Source organism: Canis lupus, chromosome 2 (assembly GCF_003254725.2).
Source record: "Canis lupus dingo isolate Sandy chromosome 2, ASM325472v2, whole genome shotgun sequence".
Classification (NCBI taxonomy): domain Eukaryota; kingdom Metazoa; phylum Chordata; class Mammalia; order Carnivora; family Canidae; genus Canis; species Canis lupus.
The window spans coordinates 35,049,881-35,073,699 of NC_064244.1; the positions used below are offsets into that span (position 1 = coordinate 35,049,881).

A 23,819-nucleotide genomic window follows, 5' to 3' on the forward strand; every position below is an offset into this window, starting at 1 on the left:
ATTCTTAGTTAAGTTTATGTGAATATTTGTATACAAATATTTTTGTGAGCATATTTTTAGTTTCTCAGGGAAATACCTAAAAGAACAATTACTGTATCATATAATATGGAAATTATATATTTAGCTTTATAAAAAGCTGCAAAACTATTTTTCAAAGTGGTAATACCACTTTACCTTCCCATTGGCATTGTATGACGACTTCACTTATTCTATGTTCTCACCAATGCTTCCTATTGTTTACCTTTTTAATTTTAGCCATCCTAGTGGGTATGTAGTACTACCTCATTGTTGTTTTAATTTGTGTTTTTCTGTTAACTAAAGATATTGAACATGTTTCATGTGTGTGTGGACTATTTGTGTGTCATCTTCTTGCAGTGTCCATTCAAGTCTTCTGTTCATCTTTAACTTAGTTATTTGTCTTCCTAAAACTGAGTTGGAGTTTAAATATATGTTCTGGATGTGACTTCTTTGTCACATACATGTTTTGTGGAAATTGTGACTTGTCTTAAAGACTGACTTGACTTTTCATTTTCTTAGTGGTTTCTTTTGAAGAGAAGAAGTTGTAATTTTTTCTTTTTTTCTTCTTTGTTTTTTTATATTCAACTTAAGAGTTTATAGAGATACCTGGGTGACTCATCAGTTAAGTTTTTCGATTGTGCTTTGGTATCCTACCCATAAGTCCTGAATATTTTTCTCCTATATCTTCTAAAAGTTTTTTTTGCTTTAAGTTTTATGTTGAGGGATCCCTGGGTGGTGCAGCGGTTTGGCGCCTGCCTTTGGCCCAGGGCGCGATCCTGGAGACTCGGGATCAAATCCCACGTCGGGCTCCCTGCATGAAGCCTGCTTCTCCCTCTGCCTGTGTCTCTGCCTCTCTCTCTCTGTGTGACTATCATGAATAAATAAATAAAATCTTAAAAAAAAGTTTTATGTTGACATTTTGAGTTAAGTTTTGTATAAGGGGATCCCTGGGTGACTCAAGCGGTTTAGCACCTGCCTTTGGTCCAGGGCGTGATCCTAGAGTCCCGGGATTGAGTCCCGCATCAGGCTCCTGCATGGAGCCTGCTTCTCTCTCTGCCTCTCTCTGCCTCTCTCATGAATAAATAAATAAAATCTTTAAAAAAAAGTTTTGTATAAGGTGTGGGGTTTAGGTTGAGATTTTTTGTCTAGGAATGATCAGTGGTTTCAGTACCATTTGTTGAAAAGGCTACCCTTCCTCTGGTGAATTCCTTTTGCACTTTTGTCAAAAATCGTTTGACTAAACAAACGTGTAGGCAAGGGTGTACTGGGGATTTGAGGAGGATGCTTTTGTAATAATCAGGACATGGAAATATGTAGGAGTTGGTGGCAGTCATGGTAAGACGATAAGAGGAGGCAGTTTTCCTTAGCATGAAGTTATACCATGAAGAATGCAATTGTTTTGTTTTGTTTTGTTTGAGGGAGAGGGAAAGTTAGAGGGAGAGAGAGAGACAATCTTATCCATGGCCCACATCTAGTGCAGAGCCCAACACAAGGCTTGATCTAACAACCCTGAGATCATGACCAAAGCTGAGATAGAGTCGGATGCTTAGTTGACTGAGCCACCCAGGCGCCCCTGAAGAATACTTTTGTATGTTAAATAAAGAAAGGAATGAAATCAGGTCCTTCATGACGTGTTTATGACCCTGCATCAAACTAATGATACCTACTTACTTCTGGACTTAAGCTTATGTAAGCCAATAAATCTTCTTTATGGCTTTAAAAAATAAGTTGGCCATACCTGTGTAGGTCTACTTCTGGGTTCTCTATTCTGTTTTATTGAACTGTGTGCATACTTCTTTTCTAATTCCACATTCTGTATGTAGATTACTATAACTATATGGTAAATCTGAGATTGGTTTAAGTAATCCCTCCCACTCTATTCTTCTTTTTCAAGATTGTTTTAGCTATTCTAGAGTCTGTTCCTTTACATGTACATGTTAGAATAAATTTGTTAGTAGTACAAAAAAGTATCTTGCTCATCTTTTGAGGAATTGTGTTAAACATAGAGCTCAAAGTGGAGGTGGGGAGGAATTGACATCTTTACTATGTTGATTCTTCCGAATCATGAATATTGTTTTTCTCTCTGTTTATTTAGATATTCTTTTATTTCTCTCATCAGAATTTTTAGTTTCAGTCTAGAAGTTCTGTGCATATTTTGTTAGTTATGCTTAAGAATTTCACTTTTTTGAGCAATTGTAAGTGGCATTGAATTTTAGTTTCCACATGTTCAACCATTGTGTATAGAAATAAACTAGATTTTGGGGCACCTGGTGGGTTGGTCAGTTAAATGTCTGCCTTTAGCTCAGGTCATGGTCCCAGGGTCTTGGGATAGAACCCTGTTTTGGGCATCCTGCTCAGCAGGAAGTCTACTTCTCCCTCTCCTTCTAGCCCTCCCCCTTGCTCCTGCTCTTGCTCTCTTTCTCTCTTTTTTTTCTCTTTTTCTCTCTTGCACACTCTCTCTCAAGTGAATAAATTAAAACGTCTTTTAAAAAAAGAAATAAAATAAATTTTCATAAGTTGATCTTGTATCCTGTAACTTTGCTGCAGTCACTTAGTAGTTCTAGGAATTTTCTTGCAGATTCTTTGGGATTTCCTTTGTACATAATTGTGTCATTTGCAAATAGGGACAGTATTATTTTTTCCCTCTAATCTGTGTGTCTTTTTTTTCCCCTAGCCTTACTGCATTGGCTAGAATTTCTAGTATTACGTTGACTAAGAATAGTGAGAATGGACATCTTTGTTTTCTTCTTGATATTAAGGGGGGAAATTTAGTCTTTCACTCTTAAGTATCACATTTACTATAGGTTTGTGTGGATGTGCATTATTAAGTTGAGGACGATCTCCTCTGTTCTTAGTTTTCTAAGTTTCTTTTTTTTTTTTTATTAAATCATGAATGGGTGTTGAATTATGTCACATACTTTTTCTGCACCATGATACATGATTGTGTAATTTTTCTTCCTTAGCTTATTGATATGGTGAAATATACTAATTAATTTTCAAATATTGAACCGGCCTTGCATCTCTGGAATAAATTCCACTTAGTTATGCTGTATAATTCTTTTTACATGTTGCTGAATTCCATTTACTTATATTTTATTAGGACTTTATATTTATGAGGGATATTTGTTTATAGTTTTTTGTGCTGCCTTTGTCTGGCTTTGGTATTATAAAACTGGATTCATAAAATGAATTAGGGAGTATTTTCTCAGGGGGCCTGGGTGGCTTAGTCAGTTAAGCATTTAACTCTTGATTTCAGCTCAGGTCATGATCTCAGGGTTGTGAGATTGAACTCCTCTTTGGGCTCCATGCCCAGCAAGGAGTGTGCTTCTCTCTTTCCACCCCTCCCCTCACATCTGCATGTGCTCTGTCTCTCAAATAAATAAATCAATCTTAAAAAAAAAAAAAAAGAAAGCATTTTCTCCTCTTATCTAGAGGAGAATTGGTGTTAATTCTTTAAAAATTCGGAAGAATTCTCCAGTGAAACCATCTAGGCCTGTAAAATTTGGTGGGTGGGTGGCAGATTTTTAAACTATGAATTCGGAGATCCCTGGGTGGCTCAGTGGTTTAGTGCCTGCCTTTGGCCCAGGGTGCGATCCTGGAGTCCCAGGATCGAGTTCCACGTCGGGCTCCTGGCATGGAGCCTGCTTCTCCCTCCTCCTGTGTCTCTGCCTCTCTCTCTCTCTCTCTCTCTCTCTCTCTCTCATGAGTAAATAAATTTTAAAAAAATAATAAACTATGAATTCAATTTGTCTGCTAGCTGTAGGACTTTATAGGTTATCTATTTCATATTGAGTTAGTATTGTAGCAATTTTTGTTTTTCAGCAGTTGGTCCATTTTATCAAAATTGTTGAGTTTATGTGCATATAGTTGTTCATAATTTTCTCTTATAGTCCTTTTAATGTCTATGGGGTCTGTAGTGATAGCCCCTGTTTCACTGTGGATATTGAATTGGCCATCCTTTTTTTAAAGATTTATTTGAGAGAGGGAGAGAGAATATGAGTGGAAAGAAGGAACATAGGGAGAAATTGTCAAGCAGACTCCTTACAGAATGCACAGCTCAGCACGGCACTAGATCCCACAAGCCTGAGATCATGACCTGAGCTGAAACCAAGAGTTGCCCACTTAACTGAGTGATCCAAGCACCCCTAGATTCTCCATCTTGATAGAGTTTGTCATTTAATCAGTTTACTAATTTTAGTAGTTTACAAAGCACCAGCTTTTTGTGCCATTGATTTTTTCTATTTTAAGTTTTATTGATTTGTTTCTTTTTAAATAGCTAAATTGAGGTATAATTTACATATCATGAACTTAACCCATTTTAAGGTATAGCTAGACAAATCTTAATAAATTCATTTCGTTGTACAATCATCCCCACTCTCCAGTTTTAGAACATTTTCTTCACCCAAAGATTTCCATTTTGTCTGTTTGTAGTCAATTTCTACCCCCAGCCCCAGGCAACCACTTATCAGCTTTCAGTCTGTATAGTTTTTTTCTTATCTCAAAATTTCGTATTAATCCAGTCATACAATGTATAGTTTTTATGTTGGCTTCTTTCACTTGGCACAGTGTTGTTGATTCATCCATATTATAGCAGGTATCAGAATTTCATTGCTTATACTGTTGAATAGTATTTCATTGTATGGCTATACCACATTTTGTTTATCCATGTGTCGTCCATTGATAGATATATGGGTTGATTCCAGTTTATGGCTGTTATGAAAAATATTGCTGTGAACATTTGTTGCAAGTCTTTGTATGAACGTGTTTTAATTTCTCCTGGGTTTATACCTAGAAGTTTAATATCATTGACTTATGATCTTATATTTTTTATAATTTCCTCTGCTTGTTTTGTGTTTATTTTGCTCTTCTTTTTCAAGTTTCTTGACTTGGGAACATGGTTGACTAATTTGAAAACTTTTATCTTTAGTGCTATACATTTCCCTGTCAGAACTGCTTTAGTTGCAACACACAGATTTTGATAAGTGTAGTTTCATTTTCATTCAGTTCAATATATTGTTAATTGTCCTTTGAAACTTACTCATTGACCCATGGGTTACTTAGAACTGTGTCATTTTATTTCCAACTGTTTGGAGATTTTCTTGTTACTTTTCTGTTACTGATTTTCAGTTTAATTCTAGTATGGTCAAAGCATATATTCTGTTTGATTTCTGTTTTTAAAAAGTTTCTTGAGATTTGGGGTTTTTTATCCTGGATATGATCAGAGTGTTCCATGAGTGCTTGAGAAGAATATAAATTCTGCTCTTGGGTGGAACTTGGGTTCTATAAGTGTCAGTTAGGTCCTGTTAATTAATGGTGCTGTTAACTTCTATATTCTAGTTAATAATTTTGTCAATTGTTGAAAAAGAGTTTAATCAAGTATTATTCACTTCTTCAATATCCTTGTTAGTAGTTCTGTCCGTTGTTGTCAGATTGCTGAAGTCTCCAACTTTAATGATGAATCTATTTTACATTTGAGTTTTATCAGATTTTGCTTCATGTATTTTGAAGTGCTCTTATTTGGTATGTACACATTTAAGATGGCTATGTGGTCCTAGAGGATTGACCCTTTTATCATTATACAAGGTTCTTCTTTGTTTCTTGTAATTTTCTTTGGGTAAAAGGACATTTAAGATTGTTAAATCTTCATACTCGATAAACTTATTTTTTTGTTGCTTTGGAATGTTTCTCTTTACCTCTCCTAGTCTGTCTTTTCTTAAGGCCTCCTTTTTTCTGATATTGATACAGCCATTCCAGCTTTCTTTTTTTTTTAAAGATTTTATTTATTTATTCATAGAGACACAGAGAGAGAGGCAGAGACACAGGCAGAGGGAGAAGCAGGCTCCATGCAGAGAGCCTGACGTGGGACTCGATCCAGGGTCTCCAGGATCACGCCCTGGGCTGCAGGCGGCGCTAAACCGCTGCGCCACCCGGGCTGCCCCCATTCCAGCTTTCTTATAATTAGCATTTGCCTGGTATCTTTTCCCATTCTTTATATATAAAGTTCATTTTCTGTAGGAAGGATATTATTGAGTCTTGCTTTTTTTTTTAATCCCTCTCTTACTTTTAATTAGAATTTTCAGATCAGGGCAGCCCCGGTGGTTCAGTGGTTTAGCACCGCCTTCAGTCCGGGCATGATCCTGGAGTCCTGGGATCGAGTCCCACATCATGCTCCCTGCATGGAGCCTGCTCCTCCCTCTGCCTGTGTCTCTACCTCTTTCTCTGTGTGTATCTCTCATGAATAAATAAATAAAATCTTAAAAAAAAAGAATTTTCAGATCACTTATATTTAATGTCTACCATCTTACTTTTTGTTTTCTTCTTATCCCATCCATTGCTTATTTCTTCATTCGCCTTTTCATGCCTTATTTTATTTAAGATTTTATTTATTTGAGAGAGAGAGAAAATGAATAGTGGGGAGAGGCCAAGAGTGGGGTAGAGAGAGATGCAGACTCCCTGTTGAGCAGGAAGCCTGTTGCAGAGCTTGATCCTAGGACCCAGAGATGATGACCTGAGCTGAGGCAGATGCTTAACCCACTGAACCACCCAGGTGTCCCTCATGCCTTCTTTTAGATTGAGTATTGCTTAGTATTCCATATTGTCTCTGATATTAATTTATTATATATATGCTCTTTAATTTTTAAGTGGTTGTTCTAGGGTTTATACTAGTTTATACTATGCACCTTTAGCTTATCACCATAAATATAATTAAACTAATATTACACCCACTTTGCATATAATGTAGGTGCCCTTTATACTTCCATTTTTACCCTCTTTGTGTATGTGTACACTGTTACTGCCTCACACGTTATTTGTGTAATATTTTAAGCCCCACAATATGTTGTTGTTATTTTTGCTTTAAATAATTATCTTTTAAAGAAACTAGAAAGTGAGAAGTTTTTCATATGTAACCTACATTTTTTAGATTATTTATTCATGAGAGACACAGAGAGAGAGGCAGAGACATAGGCAGAGGGAGAAGCAGGCTCCCCACAAAGAGCCTGATATGGGATTCTATCCCAGGACTCTGGTATTATGACCTGAGCCAAGGCTGATGCTCAACCACTGAGCCACCCAGGTGCCCCATAACCTGCATTTTTACCATTTCTGTCACTTTACATAGATCCAAGTTTCCATCTGGTGTCATTTTCCTTCAGACTAAAGAACTTCCTTTAGGACAGCCCAAGTAGCTCAGCAGGTTAGGACTGCCTTCATCCCAGAGTGTGATCCTGGAGACCTGGGATCAAGTCCCACGTCGGGCTCCCTGCATGGAGCCTGCTTCTACCTCTGCCCATGTCTCTGCCTCTCTCTCTCTCTCTCTATGTGTCTGTCATGAATGAATAAATAAAATCTAAAAAAATAATGAACTTCCTTTAATGTTTCTTGCAGTATAGTCCTCTGGTAACATATCTTCTTGTTTTTTTGTTTGTTTAAAAAAAATCTTTATTTCACCTTCATTTCTGAAGATACTTTTGCTGGATATAGAATTCTAGATTGACTTTTTTTCTTTTAGTGCTTTGAAGATATTATTTTTCTCTATTCTGCCTTCTGTTGTCTGTAATGAGAAGTTTACAGTCTTTCTTTTTTTTTGTTCCTCTGTATCTAATGTTTCTTTTTCTCTGACTGCTTTTAAATTTTTCTCTTTATCTATGATTTTCAGAAATTTTATTATGGTGGACCTTACTGTGTTTTTCTTGGTGTTTATCCTTCTTGGGACTTACTGAGCTTCTTGAGTCTGTGGATCTACACTTTTCTTTAAATTTGGAAAGTTTTGCACCCTGATGTTTCTAGCAGCAATGTCCACAATAGCCAAACTGTGGAAGGAGCCTCAGTGTCCATCGAAAGATGAATGGATAAAGAAGATGTGGCTTATGTATACAATGGAATATTACTCAGCCATTAGAAATTACAAATACCCACCATTTGCTTCGACGTGGATGGAACTGGAGGGTATTATGCTGAGTGAAATAAGTCAATTGGAGAAGGACAAACATTATATGGTCTCATTCATTTGGGGAAATATAAATAATAGTGAAAGGGAATAAAGGGGAAGGGAGAAGAAATGGGTGGGAAATATCAGAAAGGGAGACAGAACATGAGAGACTCCTAACTCTGGGAAACGAACTAGGGGTGGTGGAAGGGGAGGAGGGAGGGGGTGGGGGTGACTGGGTGGTGGGCACTGAGGGGGGCTCTTGACAGGATGAGCACTGGGTGTTATTCTGTATGTTGGCAACTTGGACACCAATAAAAAATAAATTTATTATTAAAAAAATAAATTTGGAAAGTTTTGGGCTAGATTCAAATATTCTTACAGACACATGCACAGTTATGGAACTCCAATCTTACTTATGTTAGACCAATTTATATTTTCCCACAAGTTGCTGAAACTGAATTTTCAGTATTTTTTCTCTGTATTTTTCAATTTGGATAATTTCCGTTACTATGTGTTCAAGTTCAGTGATTTTCTTTAGTGTCTAGGCTGCTGTTAATCCCATCTAGTGAAGTTTTCATTTCATATATGTTATTTTTCACTTTTAGAAATTCCATTTAATTCTTTGATTTCTCTTCATTTCTATCGTCTTCATGTTTTTCTAAATTCTTGAAAGCATTCATGTTAGCTGTTTTTTTATTTAAATTCAATTGCCAACATATAACACCCAGTGCTCATCACATCACATGTTCTCCTGTCACCCAATGCCCCATTCCCCCTACCTCCTCGTTTGCAACCTACCTCCCCGTTTGCAACCCTTTGTTTCCCAGAGTCAAGAATCTCTCATGGTTTGTCCTCTAATTTTTCCCCATTCAGTTTACCCCCCTTCCCTTGTGGTACCTTTCACTATTATATTGCACATATGAGTGAAACCATATGATAATTTTCTTTCTCCAGTGGACTTATTTCACTCAGCATTAACACCCTCCATAATAGCTGTCTTAAGGTCATTGTCTGCTAATTTAATTACTTCTGTCATTTCTAGTGATGATTTTATTCCTTTTTTAAAAAGAAGATTTTATTTATTTATTTGACAGAGCATGAGCAGGAGGAGTGGCAGGCAGAAGAGAGGGAGAAGCAGGCTCCCCATTGAGCAAGGAGCCCAATATGGGGCTTGATCCCAGGAACCTGGGATCATGACCTGAGCTAAAGGCAGACACTTAACCAACTGAGTCACCCAGGCACTCCTTCTTCCTGGCTTTAAGTCACATTTGCTGATTATTTACATGCCTAGTAATGTTTTTGTTGGATAGCAGACCATGTAAATGCTGCATTGTTAAATATTTGGGTTTTGTTGTCTGTCTTTAAAAAGTATTGAAATTTGTTTGAAGGTAGTTATTTGCAGATCTGGTTGATTTTTTCAAGGCTTGTTTTTAAATTTTGTTAGGACAGGTCTACAGAAACCTTTGCATTGGGCTAGTTAGCTTGCTACTAAGTTGTGATCTTTCTTTTGACTGTTCATCATGATTTTTATATTCTGGCTGAATGAAATCCAAATATTTACTATTCCTGTGTGAACTCCAGAAATTGTTCAGCTAATAGCTTCCTTGTTTTTTGCCTAGCTCCAGGAAAATTATCAGTCTATGCATGCTCTGTTAGTGTTCATCCAGAGACTCAGGGGATCCTTATCCAGACTTCCAGAGTTCTTTACATAGCTCCATTCTCTGTTCCACAAATTCTAGCTGCCTCAGTCTTCCCAAACTCTCATTTCTACTTCTGAATTTAGCAAGGCTACTTTGTTATTTTTGGGTTTCCCCATTTATGCCCCATGATCTGAATTTTGCCTCCAGGCAAAATGCTAGAGATCCTAGGACTCACCTTACTTGTTTCTCTTCTCTTGGTCTCCCACTCCTTTTAAGCCACTGTCTAAAAAGCATTTTTTTCCACATATTTTCATCAGTTTTCAAGTTGCTTATAATGGTACAGCTAGTTCTATGATCAGAAGCAAAATGATCAGAAGCAAAAGTTATCACTTTGCTTTTTGTACTAATATTATATCCTGGAAATCACTGTATATCAATTTATAGAGATCTTCATTTTTTAATTGCTTCATTAAACTCTATTATAGTGACATGTAATAGTCTATTCAATAAATCTATAGTTTGCCATTTAGGTAATTTCTAATCTTTTTGCAATTACAAATTATGCTGTAATGAATAACCTGATACATATGCATTTTTATAATTTTTGAGGTGTATGTTCAGGGTATATTCCTAAAAGTGTGATTACTAGGTCATAGGGTAAATGCATACATAGATTCATTAGCTATAACTATTTCCTTCAATATAGGTTGTACTGTTTTGTGTTCCTACCAGTAGATGAGAATACTTATTTTCCTGTAGCCACCTCTACAGATTATGTTGTCAGGATTTTTAAATTTTTGCCAGTGTGATTATTTTAAAAATCTCAAGAGTTTTGATTAGAGTTTCTTTCGTTATGATTGAATTTAAAGATCTTTTCAGCTATTTAAGAGTCTATCTCTTTTTAAAAATTGTTCATGTCTTATCATTTTCCTATGTGATTTTTTAGTGTCTTGTCCTAAAATTTTAAAAAAGTTATTTATATATTTAGAGATATTAGCCCTTTGCCCAAGACAGAAGTTTCAAATATTTTTCCCAGTATGTCATTTGTCTTTCAGCTTTGTTTAGGGTATTTTTTTTTTTGCAGTACAGCCTTTTTTCCTTTTTATTTTTATCTAATCAAATTCATCAGTCTTCTCTCATATTGCATTTAGGTTTTGAGTCATGCTGAGAAAGCCTTGCCCCACAGTGGGGTTATAGAAAAATTCAATTTTCTTCTAGTACTCATATGATTTTTGGTTTTTACATTTGGGTCCTTGATCTGTGTGGCTTTTATTCTAGTGTGTACTGAGGTATGGATCTAATTTTCTTTTATTTTTTCAACTGGCTGTCTGATTGTCTTCAGTACTATTTATTTAAAAATTCATCTTTGTCTCAGTGATTTGAAATAGCATCTTTATTCTAAACTAAACTTCTATATTGATAGAAGGCTTAAAGGTCAAAAAGCTACACTTTCTTAAAGTTATCAATATATTTGAAGTGAATTACTTCATTAAATAATAAACAATCATACAAGGCTATATTGGTGAGAACTGATAATAATTTAGATAAAAATATAATAGTATGCTGAGGAAAAAGTAAACAAATTTTATTTCTCTAAGGAGAGTTTATTTTGCAGGTGGTTTCCTGTCATGTTTGAGTTTCTAATAAACAGTAAGAGAATACTAATGTGATTAAGACTAGATAAGATTAGCATTCAAATGGGTGAAGAGTTAAACATATTTTTTTCTTAAACTTTTGATCTCCGAAATCACTGACTGTAGTTTCAAAATGTTTTTTAAAGATTTTATTTAGGGGCACTTGGGTGGATCAGTTGGTTAAGCACCTGCCTTCAGCTCAGGTCATAGTTTCAGAGTCCTGGGATCTAGCCCTGCATCGGGCTCCCTGCTTCTTCCTCTCCCTTCATCCATCCCTTTCTCTCTCTCTCTCTCTCTGTCTGAGAGGAAGCATTCATGTGTGCATGAGGGGGTGGGGAGCGGAGGAGGGGCGGGAAGTAGTGGAGGGAGAGGGAAAGAATCTTAAGCAGACTCTGCTGAGCACAGAGTCCAAGCGGGGCTCAATCTCACTACCCTGAGATTATGACCTGACGCAAAACCAAGAATCAGATGCTCAGCTCAACCAACTGAGCCACCCAGGTGCCCCTATAGTTTCAAAATATTGTTTTAATTTAAATGCAATTAACATATAGTGTATTAGTTTCAGAGGTAGAGTTTAGTGGTCCACCAGTTGCATCTAGCACCCAGTGCTCATTACATCAAGATCCTTCCTTAATGTCCATCACTCAGTTACCTCATCCCCCCTACCTACCTCCCCTCTAGCAACCCTCAGTTTGTTTCCTAGAGTTAAGAGTCTTTTATGGTTTGTCTTCCTTTCTGATTTCATCTTACTTTATTTTTCCCTCCTTTCCCCTATAATCCTGTGTTTTGTTTTTTATTGATGAGATAATTTCTTCTTGTTCTGAGGGGAGAAAGAATGAAGGTCTTAGAAAACTTATTCTTAAGATTCATAGATCTTTTCAAATCAAAGTATGCAAGATATTTTTTCATGTAAATAAACATCAGGTAAATATTATGGCTAAACTCTAGCTTATTCACCAACTTCTGTAAATTGTGGTACATGTCTAATGAATCTATTGGTTATCTGTTTTTATACTAGTTCTCCTTAAGTGATGCCTTAATTTGACCTTAGAATATTTCTCAATTAGGCAAATTAAGTTAAATTGAAAGACTACTAGGTGATATTTAGGATTTTAAGGGGATAATACAACTTCCTTGAATGCAATAATTTAGCAGTACCAGGAGCAGGATTTTCTGATATTACTGATCCTCTGAGAATAAATAATATAAACAATATATGAATAATATAAATAATAATAATATGATTTATTACCTAATATTTAAAAGAGATATTAGGACACATTTTGTTTTATAAATAATACGTTGATGATGATAATAATAATAATAATATGAAGATGATGATGATGATGTAGTTACCCAATGCTTAAAAAAGATATTAGGACACGTTTTTGGAGAGGTTCCTCTGTGCCAGGCAAAGCCAGCTTTGTGAACATGATCTATGCAGTCACATCGGTCCCCTTTCTTAGAAGGGCCCTGAATTTTGGCTAATGCCCTGCTGTTACTGTCTTGAAATATTTAATTTTTAAACAAGGAGCCCTCTGTTTTCATTTTTCATTGGCCTTACAAATTAGTCAACCAGTCATAGGACAGTATTTAAGGTATTTGACTTAGGTAGTAGCAGTAGAGAGGGAAAGTAATTGATAGAGTCAAAATACATTTTGGACATAGTAAGCATTGGCATGTCCTGGTAGCTAACTGAATGTGGGAATATAGAAAAAGATGTTAAGAATGACTTGGGGATTTTTTTAAAGAAGGTTTTACTTTTAAGTTATCTCTGCACTCAATGTGGGGTTTTGAAGTCAAAACCCCAAGATCAAGAGTTGCATGCCTTACCAACTGAGCCAGCCAGGCACCCTGGACTTGGGTTTTTTGACTCAGCGGTTGCCTGAGGCTAGGGGTAAGGAGCAAGAATTGACTGCAGACATGATTAAGGCATTTTTGGGGTGATGGGAATATAGTAAAACTGGATTGTGGTGTTGACTGCATAACTATAAATTTACTAAAAATCATTGTCTAGGTGAACTCTGTGATAAGTATAAAGCTATTAGAATATTAACAGTTTGAAATGTCAGTGGTTGTGTTAAGGGGTGCTATTATTATTCCCATTTTATATATAAAGAAAATTAAAAAGAAATTAAAAATAAGAATTTCGGGGATCCCTGGGTGGCACAGCGGTTTAGCGCCTGCCTTTGGCCCAGGGCGCGATCCTGGAGACCCAGGATCGAATCCCACATCGGGTTCCCGGTGCATGGAGCCTGCTTCTCCCTCTGCCTATGTCTCTGCCCCTCTCTCTCTCTCTCTGTGTGACTATCATAAATAAATAAAAATTTAAAAAAAATAAGAATTTCATGGTTACACAGCCACTAAGTATAATATCCAGTAGTGAAACTCAGGTCTTTCGACATTTAGGCTTCATTCTTGACAACTGTAATATATTTACTTTCTGTTTTAAAATTGTCTTTGGGCAGTCCGGGTGGCTCAGCGGTTTAGCACCGCCTTCAGCCCAGGGGTGTGATCCTGGAGAGCCAGGATTGAGCCCCATGTTGGACTCCCTGCATGGAGCCTGCTTCTCCCACTGCCTGTATCTCTGTCTCTGTCTCTCTCTCTCTCTCTGTCTCTCATGAATAAATAAATAAAATCTTAAAAAATAAAATAAAATTGTCTTTGCTGTATCTCATTGATCAGAAGCTCTCTTGAAGTAATAGAAAAGAGGGGCACCTGGGTGGCTAAGTTGGTTAAGCATCTGCCTTCAGCTTAGGTCATGATCCTGGAGTCCTGGAATTGAGCCCCACATTGGGCTCCCTGCTCAGCGGGGAATTTGGTTTCCCCACTCCCTCTGCCCTTCCCCTTGGTTGTGTTCTCTTTCTTTCCTTCAAATAAATAAATAAACGAAATATTCATTTAAAAAATTATAGAAAAGAAAGAAAGGATATCGTAAAATTGTGTTGATCCCATAACATTAGTGCTTCCATTTGCCCTTAATAAAGGCAGCACATAAAGCATCCAATCCTATCTTTGTTTTTTTCTCTAGTGTGAATTTTACCACACCTTATTTGTCTCTTTAGCAAACTGTATTTTGTTTTTCAAATAATTAGGTTAAGAAATAGTTTCGTTAGGCCTACTGGTAGCTTGAAAGAGTGACGGTATCTTCCAAAAAATGCATACACTTAGGGAAAATGAATGCATAAAATTGATTGTATGTAATCCTTAGTGCATTTTTTGATTACTAGGCCACTGGCATAAAAATTGCTGTGTTAATAAGCATTAGATATAGAGATATGTTGGTCAAATTTACTAGATGAATACATTCTAGGACTCTAATGTATAGTATATTGATTGTAGTTAACAGTACTGTAATATATATTTGGAATTTGCTGAGAGTGTATCTTTTTTAAAATTAATCAATTTTTTGTACATATTTTTTAATTGGAGTTCAGTTTGCCAACATATAGCATAACACCCAGTGCCCATCCCATCAAGTGCCCCCCTCAGTGCCCGTCACCCAGTCACTCCCACCCCCCGCCCACCTCCCTTTCCACCACCCCTTGTTCATTTCCCAGAGTTAGGAGTCTCTCATGTTCTGTCTCCCTTTCTGATATTTCCCACTCATTTTTTCTCCTTTCCCCTTTATTCCCTTTCACTATTTTTTATATTCCCCAAATGAATGAGACCATAATGTCTGTCCTTCTCCGATTGACTTATTTCACTCAGCATAATTGTTCTCACTACACACACACACATCAGTAACCGATGGCAGTGATGGATGTGTTAATTATGTTCTGGTAATTATTTTATAATATAGTAAAACATCATGTTTACACCTTTTTTTTTTTTAGATTTTATTTATTTATTCATGAGAGACACAGAGAGAGAGGCAGAGGGAAAAGCAGGCTCCATGCAGGTAGCCCAATGCAGGACTTGACCCTGGAACTTGAGGATCATTTCCTGAGCCGAAGGCAGTTCAACCACGGAGCCACCCAGGTGTCCCATGTTTACACCTTAAATTTTACAATTATATTTGTCAGTTATTTTTTTTAAGATTTTATTTATTTGAGAGAGAGAGAGAGAGAGAGAGAGAGAACACAAGTGGCAGGGAGGGAGAGAAGGAGGTGGAAAAGTATATTCTATTGCTGATCAGGGAGCCAACCTAGGGCTCGATCCCAGAACCCTCATTAAGCAGATGCTTAAATGATTGAGCCCCCCAGGTTGCCCTCAAGTATACTTTAATAAAGTAGGGGGAGGGAGAAGCTCAGTAGTAAGTGCCTACTGTACTAGATGCCAGGGATATAAGTGGTTGTCAAAACAGCCATGGTCTCAACCTCCTACAGCTTTTTTTTTTTTTTTAGTGGAAGAAGCAGACATTATGCTTAAACAATAAATAATTATAAAATATTAAATTCGGGATCCCTGGGTGGCGCAGTGGTTTAGCTCCTGCCTTTGGCCCAGGGCGCGATCCTGGAGACCCGGGATCGAATCCCACGTCAGGCTCCCGGTGCATGGAGCCTGCTTCTCCCTCTGCCTATGTCTCTGCCTCTCTCTCTCTGTGTGTGTGACTATCATAAATAAATGAAAAAAATTATGAAATATTAAATTCTAAAATATTAAGTTCTAAAATTGTTCAACAAAGGAAAATATAAGGTGCTCTGAGAATATAACAAAGAATCCTGGTTTTAACTGGAGTTTAGTGGAAGACCTCTATTAGGAAATAGCATTTAAAGTGAGATCTGAAAGATTCATAGAAATTAGCAAAGCAAAGGGAGGGAGGGGAGAGCAGCTTTCCTAGGAGAGGAGTATCCTTTGTAAAGGCTCTGGGGCACAAGAAAGCTTGGCTGATGACCATACCTTATAATGGAGTGTCAAGAGAAGACATGAGGATTTAGATACTGTGCAAAGGATTTGGTATTTTATTTCAAGAGCAGTGAGATGCTACTGAGGAGTTTTCAGCTGGATAATTGTATCATCTTATTAAAACTTTAAGATCAAGGACACTTGGTGGCTCAGTAGGTGAATGTCCAACTCTTGGTTTCAGCTCAGGTCATGCCCTCAGAGTCATGGCATCCTGCTCAGGGTTGGGCTCCATGTTCAGCATGGAGTGTGCTTGAGATTCTCTCCCTCTGCTCCTACCCCCGCTTGTACACTCTGTCAAATAAATAAATATTTTTAAAAATGTTTTAAGGTCATTGTGGCTACTGTGGAAAATGGATCCAAGAGGGTTCTGCTGGCTTATAAAGAGGTCTTAAGAAAACTGTGGATCTTATTATAAGTGGGAAAACTATTTCAGCTTTTAAATGAGAAGCCATGTTGTAATTAAGTCATGGTGAATGGAAAAAAAATGATAAATCAGTACATTTCCAAATAAACCACAGATCAGTGTTTTTCAAACCCTAATGTTCATTAGATCACACAGGTATTTTGTTAAATCAAAATCTGGCCAGTAGGTACAGAGTGGAGCACTTCTGCATTTCTGACAAGCTCCTAGGTGATGCCTATGCCATTGGTTCTTGGCTCACACTTTGAGTAACAAGTGACTAGGCTATATTCTATATTCTAAACATATTCCATAGACTATATTCTGTCTTTGATGCCCATCATTCTTCTTGGTCAATTGTCATAGTATTTAAAATTAGAGGGTTTAAAAGATAAAGTATTGAGGACATGGAGAAAGAGGTCAAATAGGGCTTTTCATCTCTTCAGTAAGTACCCTCTATATACTGATTTATCTAACCTATTTCCCTGCCTCATGGTTTATTCATACTTCAGAAAGGACTGTATGCAATCAAAGTGATGTCCAAGACAAGTATACAGAAATAGTATAAGGCTCTAAAACTTTACATCTCATAGTTAATGGAGTGATTTGCATCAGTAATAGAGGCTTACTCTATGCCAGGCATTTTACCTGCCTTATTCATTTTATAAGATAAGAAACCCAGAAATCCTGTGAGAATGTACAACTTAGCTAGCTTATTTCATACTTGATTCTCTTATGTATTATCCTAATCATTGCTATTTTGTTTGTTTCATGAATTATAATCCTAAATGCAGAAAACTCAAGGCTCTTTATTCTATGGGTTAAAGACTTTTGTATTCTCTGAAGACTATGAAGCTTTGCTGCTGTATCTCAGTCATTTTTGTAAAGGTGATAAATAGGCCTGGATTTTTTCTGTTTTGGAGGGAGGGGGATATTATCCTTTTTATTTTTATTTTTATTTTTTTTAGCAATGCAACCTCTCTTTGTGGCATATGAACACAGGATGTTGAGAAATGGATTGATCATGTAAAAAGAAGCATTTGGGATTATGCTTTATGCTTGTTTTGAAAGACGGGATAGGGAAATGTCATGTTGCTCTCTGGTTCTTAAGAAATGAAATCTAGGGCAGCTCTGGTGGCGCAGCGGTTTAGTGCCGCCTGCAGCCCAGGGTGTGATCCTGGAGACCCTGGATCGAGTCCCACATCAGGCTCCTTACATGGAGCCTGCTTCTCCCTCTGCCTGTGTCTCTGCCTCTCTCTCTCTCTCTCTCTCTCTCTCTCTGTGTGTGTTTCTCATGAATAAATAAATAAATAAATCTTAAAAAAAAAGAAATGAGATCTAAACATTCACTTTTAAAAGAAACTCTAATTTTAAATTTCATAAAACAGTTAAACAAAGAGTGGCTCCTGTTGATTTTCTCTACTGAAAAAGTAACAGAATTGTACAGTCTCATTAGGTAAAAGATAAAGCTGAAATTATTCACATTTCCAGAGAAATGTTAAATGCCCCCTTACATGTAGAGTCCAGTTAGGTAGGATTTACCTAGCCCTCTGACTAACCAAATTTGTGTTTTTCTGGGCAGTGTTGTGCCTTTTTAGGTTTGTTTTGACCCTCCCTTCTTGTCACTTACACACGTTATATGGTCTCATTCATTTGGGGAATATAAAAAATAGTGAAAAGGAATAAAGGGGAAAGGAGAAAAATGAGTGGGAAATATCAGAAAGGGAGACAGAACATGAAAGACACCTAACTCTGGGAAACGAATCTAGGGGTGGTGGAAGGGGAGGTGGGCGAGGGTTGGGGGGGTGACTGGGTGACCTGCACTGAGGTGGGCACTTGACGGGATGAGCACTGGGTGTTATTCTATATGTTGGCAAATTGAACACCAATAAAAAATAAATTTATAAAAAAATAAAATAAAATGTAGAATAGGCCTTGGCTCAGTTTGAAAACTTGCAGAACGGCCAGCTTCATCGCTCTGCAGTTGGCTTTCCAGGCTAAGATAGGTATACAGATATACACACAACTGCCAAGGAAGGCACTTTGGCCTTACTCTGGAAAGAATCCAAAGGAAAGTGAAGTTTCTGTCGTAGCGTTTGTCCTGCGCTTGGAGAGCCCGGCGCTAGCGCATTCTTCGTGCAGTTATTGGCTGGGACTCTGCGTGCCGCTGTCGGCCAATGAAGACGCTGGAGATCCGGTCCCGGCCCGTCCCCTCTCCGCGCCCTGGGATGAGGCAGAGACTGAACAGCCGGCGAGCAAATCAACGGCATCCAGAAAGCCATGTCCGACTCCGCGCCCTGCGCTCAAGCGCTAACCCGCTGAAAGTTTCTCAGCGAAAAAGCCGGAAAGATCTGGACCCCGCTAAGAAGAACTACCTTTGAGTGAGATGGTCTCAGAGGCCTGCAGGAGCGGACTGGTAAGCACCGGGAAAGTGGTGGGAATTTTGTTTCTGCTTGGTGCTTTGCACAAGGGTTCTGCGGTGGTTCGCTATGAGATCCTGGAGGAGAGAGAGAAAGGTTTTGCAGTGGGCAACGTGGTCACGGACCTTGGTTTGGATCTCGGCAGCCTGTCAACCCGTAGGCTCCAGGTGTTGCCCGGAGCTAGCCGAAGGTTCTTTGAGGTGAACCGGAAGACTGGAGAGATGTTCGTGAACGACCGCCTGGATCGAGAGGAGCTTTGCGGGACATTGCCCTCCTGTACCATAACTCTGGAGCTGGTAGTGGAGACCCCACTAGAGCTGTTCAGCGCAGAAGTGGTGGTCCAGGATATTAACGACAACAATCCCACTTTCCCTACACGGGAAATGAAATTGGAGATTAGCGAGGCGGTGGCCCCAGGCACGCGCTTCCCGCTGGAGAGCGCGCATGATCCTGATGTAGGAAGCAACTCTTTACAAACCTATGAGCTGAGCCTCAATGAGTACTTTGCGCTTCGCGTTCAGACGCGAGAGGACAGCACCAAGTATGCGGAGCTGGTGCTGGAGCGCGGCCTTGATTGGGAGCGAGAGCCAAGTCTCCAGTTGGTGCTGACGGCTTTGGATGGAGGAACCCCGGCTCGATCCGCCACCCTTCCCATTCGTATCACTGTGCTGGACGCGAATGACAATGCACCCGCCTTCAATCAGTCTTTGTACCGCGCGAGTGTCCTGGAGGATGCACCCCCCGGCACTGTCGTGGTTCAAGTTCATGCAACCGATCTGGATGAAGGCCCCAATGGTGAAATAATTTACTCTTTTGGCAACCACAACCGCGCCAGTGTGCGAGACCTGTTCTCCTTAGACCCTGTAACGGGTATGCTGACAATCAAGGGTCTCCTGGACTTCGAAGACACAAAGCTCCACGAGATTTACATACAGGCCAAAGACAAAGGTGCCACTCCAGAAGGGGCACATTGCAAAGTTTTAGTAGAGGTTGTGGATGTGAATGACAATGCCCCAGAGATCACAGTCACCTCTGTGTACAGCCCAGTCCCCGAGGATGCCCCTCTTGGAACTGTCATTGCTTTGCTCAGCGTGATTGATCTGGATGCTGGGGAGAATGGATTGGTGACTTGTGAGGTTCCTCCAGGTCTCCCCTTCAGCCTTACTTCTTCCCTCAAGAATTATTTTACTTTGAAAACCAGCGTAGCCCTGGATCGTGAGACTGTCCCAGAATACAACCTCAGCATCACCGCTCGAGATGCAGGAACCCCTTCCCTCTCAGCTCTTACAGTCGTGCGGGTACAAGTATCTGACATCAACGACAACCCTCCACAGTCTTCCCAATCCTCTTATGATGTTTATGTTGAGGAAAATAACATCCCTGGGGTTCCAATACTAAACCTAAGTGTCTGGGACCCAGATGCCCCGCAGAATGCCCACCTTTCCTTCTTTCTCTTGGAGCAAGGAACTGAAAATGGGCTAGTGGGCCGCTATTTCACAATAAATCGCGACAATGGCATTGTGTCATCCTTAGTATCCCTGGATTATGAAGATCGACGAGAATTTGAAATAACAGTTTACGTCACTGATGGGGGCACTCCAGTCCTGACCACCAACATCAGCGTGAATATATTTGTCACTGACCGCAATGACAACGCCCCCCAGGTCTTATACCCCCGGCCTGGCCGGGCTTCGGTGGAGATGCTGCCCAGATCTACTGCTGCTGGTCATGTGGTCACACGGGTGGTAGGCTGGGACCCTGATGCAGGGCACAATGCCTGGCTCTGCTACAGCCTCCTGGGAGCCTCCAACCAAAGCCTTTTTGCTGTGGGGCTTCACACAGGTCAAGTCAGCACTTCCCGCCCAGTCCAGGACACAGATGTGCCCAGGCAGACTCTTATGGTCTTGATCAAAGACAATGGGGAGCCATCACTGTCCACCACGGCAACCCTGACTGTGTCAGTAACTGAGGAATCTCCTGAAGCCCGGGCTGAGTTCCCCTCCGGCTCTGGCCCTCGGGAGCAGAATAAAAATCTCACCTTTTATCTACTCCTCTCTCTAATCCTGGTTTCTGTGGGGTTTGCAGTCACAGTATTGGGAGTGATTATATTCAAAGTTTACAAGTGGAAACAGTCCAAGCACCTGTACCGAGCTCCAGTGAGCTCCCTGTACCGAACACCAGTGTCCTCTCTACATGCAGATGCCGTGCGGAGTGGCCTGATGCCACCGCACCTTTACCACCAGGTGTACCTTACCACTGACTCACGCCACAGTGACCCACTGCTGAAGAAAGCTGGGGCTGCCAGCCCACTGACCAGCCACCAGAACACCCTGAGGAGCTGTGATCCTGTGTTCTATAGGCAAGTTTTGGGTGCAGAGAGCTCCCCTCCCGGACAGGTAAGGGTTAGCATTAAAATTAATGGTTTACTGATAATTTTCCTTTTCCTGTACAGATCCCATACCTTGTTCTCAGATGATTTTCTATGAAGGAAATAAAATTCTAGGCATACTTTAAATTTTAATTCAAATACACTGCTGGAAATAATGTGTACATTACTTACAAAATATTTTTATGTTATAGTAGAAATGCATGCATGTTATAGAAAATTTGGAAACTAGAGAAGAGTATAAAGGAATAATAACTAACGTGAATCCCCAAACCTAAACATATAACCACCATTAAAAAAAAAAAGTAAAAGTAATCATTTATTTTGAAAATAAACCCAGACAATCCAAAAGAACATACAGTGCAAATTGAAAATTCTTTTGTACCCCCAGTGTTATTCTCTATCCTTCCAGCATATTTTTCTTAAGTATTTATACAACGTAAAAGGTAGGTAAATTTGTATCTTGGGAAAGGTAAAGCTTTTATTTATTTAGGCTGGTGTGCAGGTAACTACAAGGCTTTTGTCTTGGAGCAAAACCTATACACACTTCCAGCTGTGGGAGAGAACCACTGTTATTTTATTACTAATAAGTATGTTATTGTTATTAACCCTTAGATTTGGCAGTTAGATGGGGCTCCACTACTCATCAGCTATGGGTCCTTGGCCAGGTTAATCTCAAAGCGAGGTGTACCATAAGTGTTAAAAAAAATTCTTAGTTATTACTATTATTATTTTTATCCTTTACCTACCTCAAATCTTAAACACACCTTGGAAATGAGAAAATCTGGAGATAGCCAAAAATGACAAAGTAGAGGCAAAAATGGAAACGCTAAGGAAAGATAACAGCCAGAAAGAAGCAGCTGTCAGACTGGAAAACAACTGGCATTTTCCCTAGAACAGTGTTCTTAAACTTGGTTGCACACTAGAATTACCTGGGGACCTCTTAAAAAGGGGTCATACCCCAGACCAATTAAAGCACAATCTCTGGGTGTGAGACGCAGAGATCAGTATTTCTTGAAGGTCCCCAAGTGATTCTAAGGTGCAGACTAGTTTGAAAAACTACTGCTCTAGAATCTACAAGTCTTATCAACCCATTTATGAAGCAAAATGTAGTTCTGGTGTTCATAGAACCAGACTTAATGGGTCAGGCTGAACTTAGAAAATTCTGTTATTTCCCAACCTTAAAATGTATAGAATAGCTCTATCAACTTGTTGAACTGCTATGGTTATACCTGAAACTAAGGTAGCATTGTGTGCTACCTCAAATAAATGTGTTTTAAAAATAAGAGGAGCAAGGTGGGGAAGACCTAAGAGGATGCTTTAGTCATCTAAAGATAAAATCTTAAAAAAAATAAAAAATAAAAAAAATAAAGATAAAATCTTCCTAAACCACTAGCAGCTGGGCAGCTATTTAAAAATCTAGAGCTGGGCAATGGGTATGGAACCTCTTTGAGGGATGACAAAAAATGTTCTATAATTAGACTGTGGTGATGGTTGTATCCTTTTAGTCTATGTGAATATACTAAAAACCATCAGATTGTGCACCTTAAATGAATGAATTATATGGTATGTGAACTATATCTCAATAAAGCTGTTTTTACCTTGTAAAGATGGGAGAATCACACACCTAGCATAAGTCAGGGATATGTGGGATTAAGGCTTTAGGATGTGCCAATGCCAGTTGTCAACCATATGCTTGTTGGTTTGAGTGTTAACTTGCAGATATTAAGACCTAAAAGAGGTGTAGTTCTTGGATCTGAAAGGCATGAGTAAAAGGCCAGTTTATAGTCATACAGATGACAAACTAGTAGAAAATATCATTTAAGATGTTATAGAAAGAGACTTCGTTTCTTTCCAGACAAACCAGGGTTGGGAGTAGGGGGATTCCTAGTACCGCACATAATAGTTGTTTAGCTTTAGGCACATCTCTTAACCTCTTTGAACTTGTTTCTTCATCTCTAAAATACAGATGACATCTTTCAAAATAATTGTGTAAGTTAAAAGTAAGGCATATAAAACATAGTGAATATACTCATGTAAAGTGTTAAGTATTCAATAAATATTTGTTGAACTAATAAATAACAATAATTCACCATTTATTGAGCATCCGTATGTGCAGACACTGTAAAAGATGAAAAGACACACTTCCTGTCAATATGGTATATAGAGTACCATAGCAAACAGACATGAAAAAAAAATAAAAGAGGGGCACTGGGTGGCTCAGTGGTTGAGCGTCTGCCTTTGGTTCAGATTGTGATCCTGGGGTCCTGGGATTGAGTCCCACATCAGACTCCCCACATGGAGCCTGCTTCTCCCTCTGCCTGTGTCTCTGCCTCTCTGTGTCTCTCAGGAAAAAATAAAATCTTCTAAAAAAAAGACAGTGAAATCTGCATAACACAAGAGGCTATCTGGAGCAAAGAGAAAGAAACACCTAAGCCATCTTGGGGAAATGAGGAAGACTTCATAGAGGTGGTGATGCTTGAGCTGAGAACTAAAAGTTGAGCTGAGAGCTAAGAACTTAAGTTGAGAAATAAAAGAGAAGC

General features: G+C 38.8%; 1 protein-coding gene across 38 annotated transcripts in view; it reads left to right on the plus strand.

Moving 5' to 3' along the window:
• The window catches only part of LOC112658945 (protocadherin gamma-C5), a 202,790-nt gene that overhangs the window by 153,311 nt on the left and 25,660 nt on the right, over nt 1–23,819 (plus strand). The window contains exon 1 of one of the 38 annotated variants that reach the window (XM_025445305.3): nt 18,528–21,286. The exons of 36 other annotated variants lie outside the window; for them this stretch is intronic. In XM_025445305.3, the coding sequence (XP_025301090.1) occupies nt 18,857–21,286 (2,430 nt within the window). In that variant the 5' untranslated portion in view covers nt 18,528–18,856. Of the gene's footprint in view, nt 1–18,527; nt 21,287–23,819 lie in introns of those variants that run through there. One more of the 38 variants, XM_025445331.3, reaches the window with a different exon arrangement.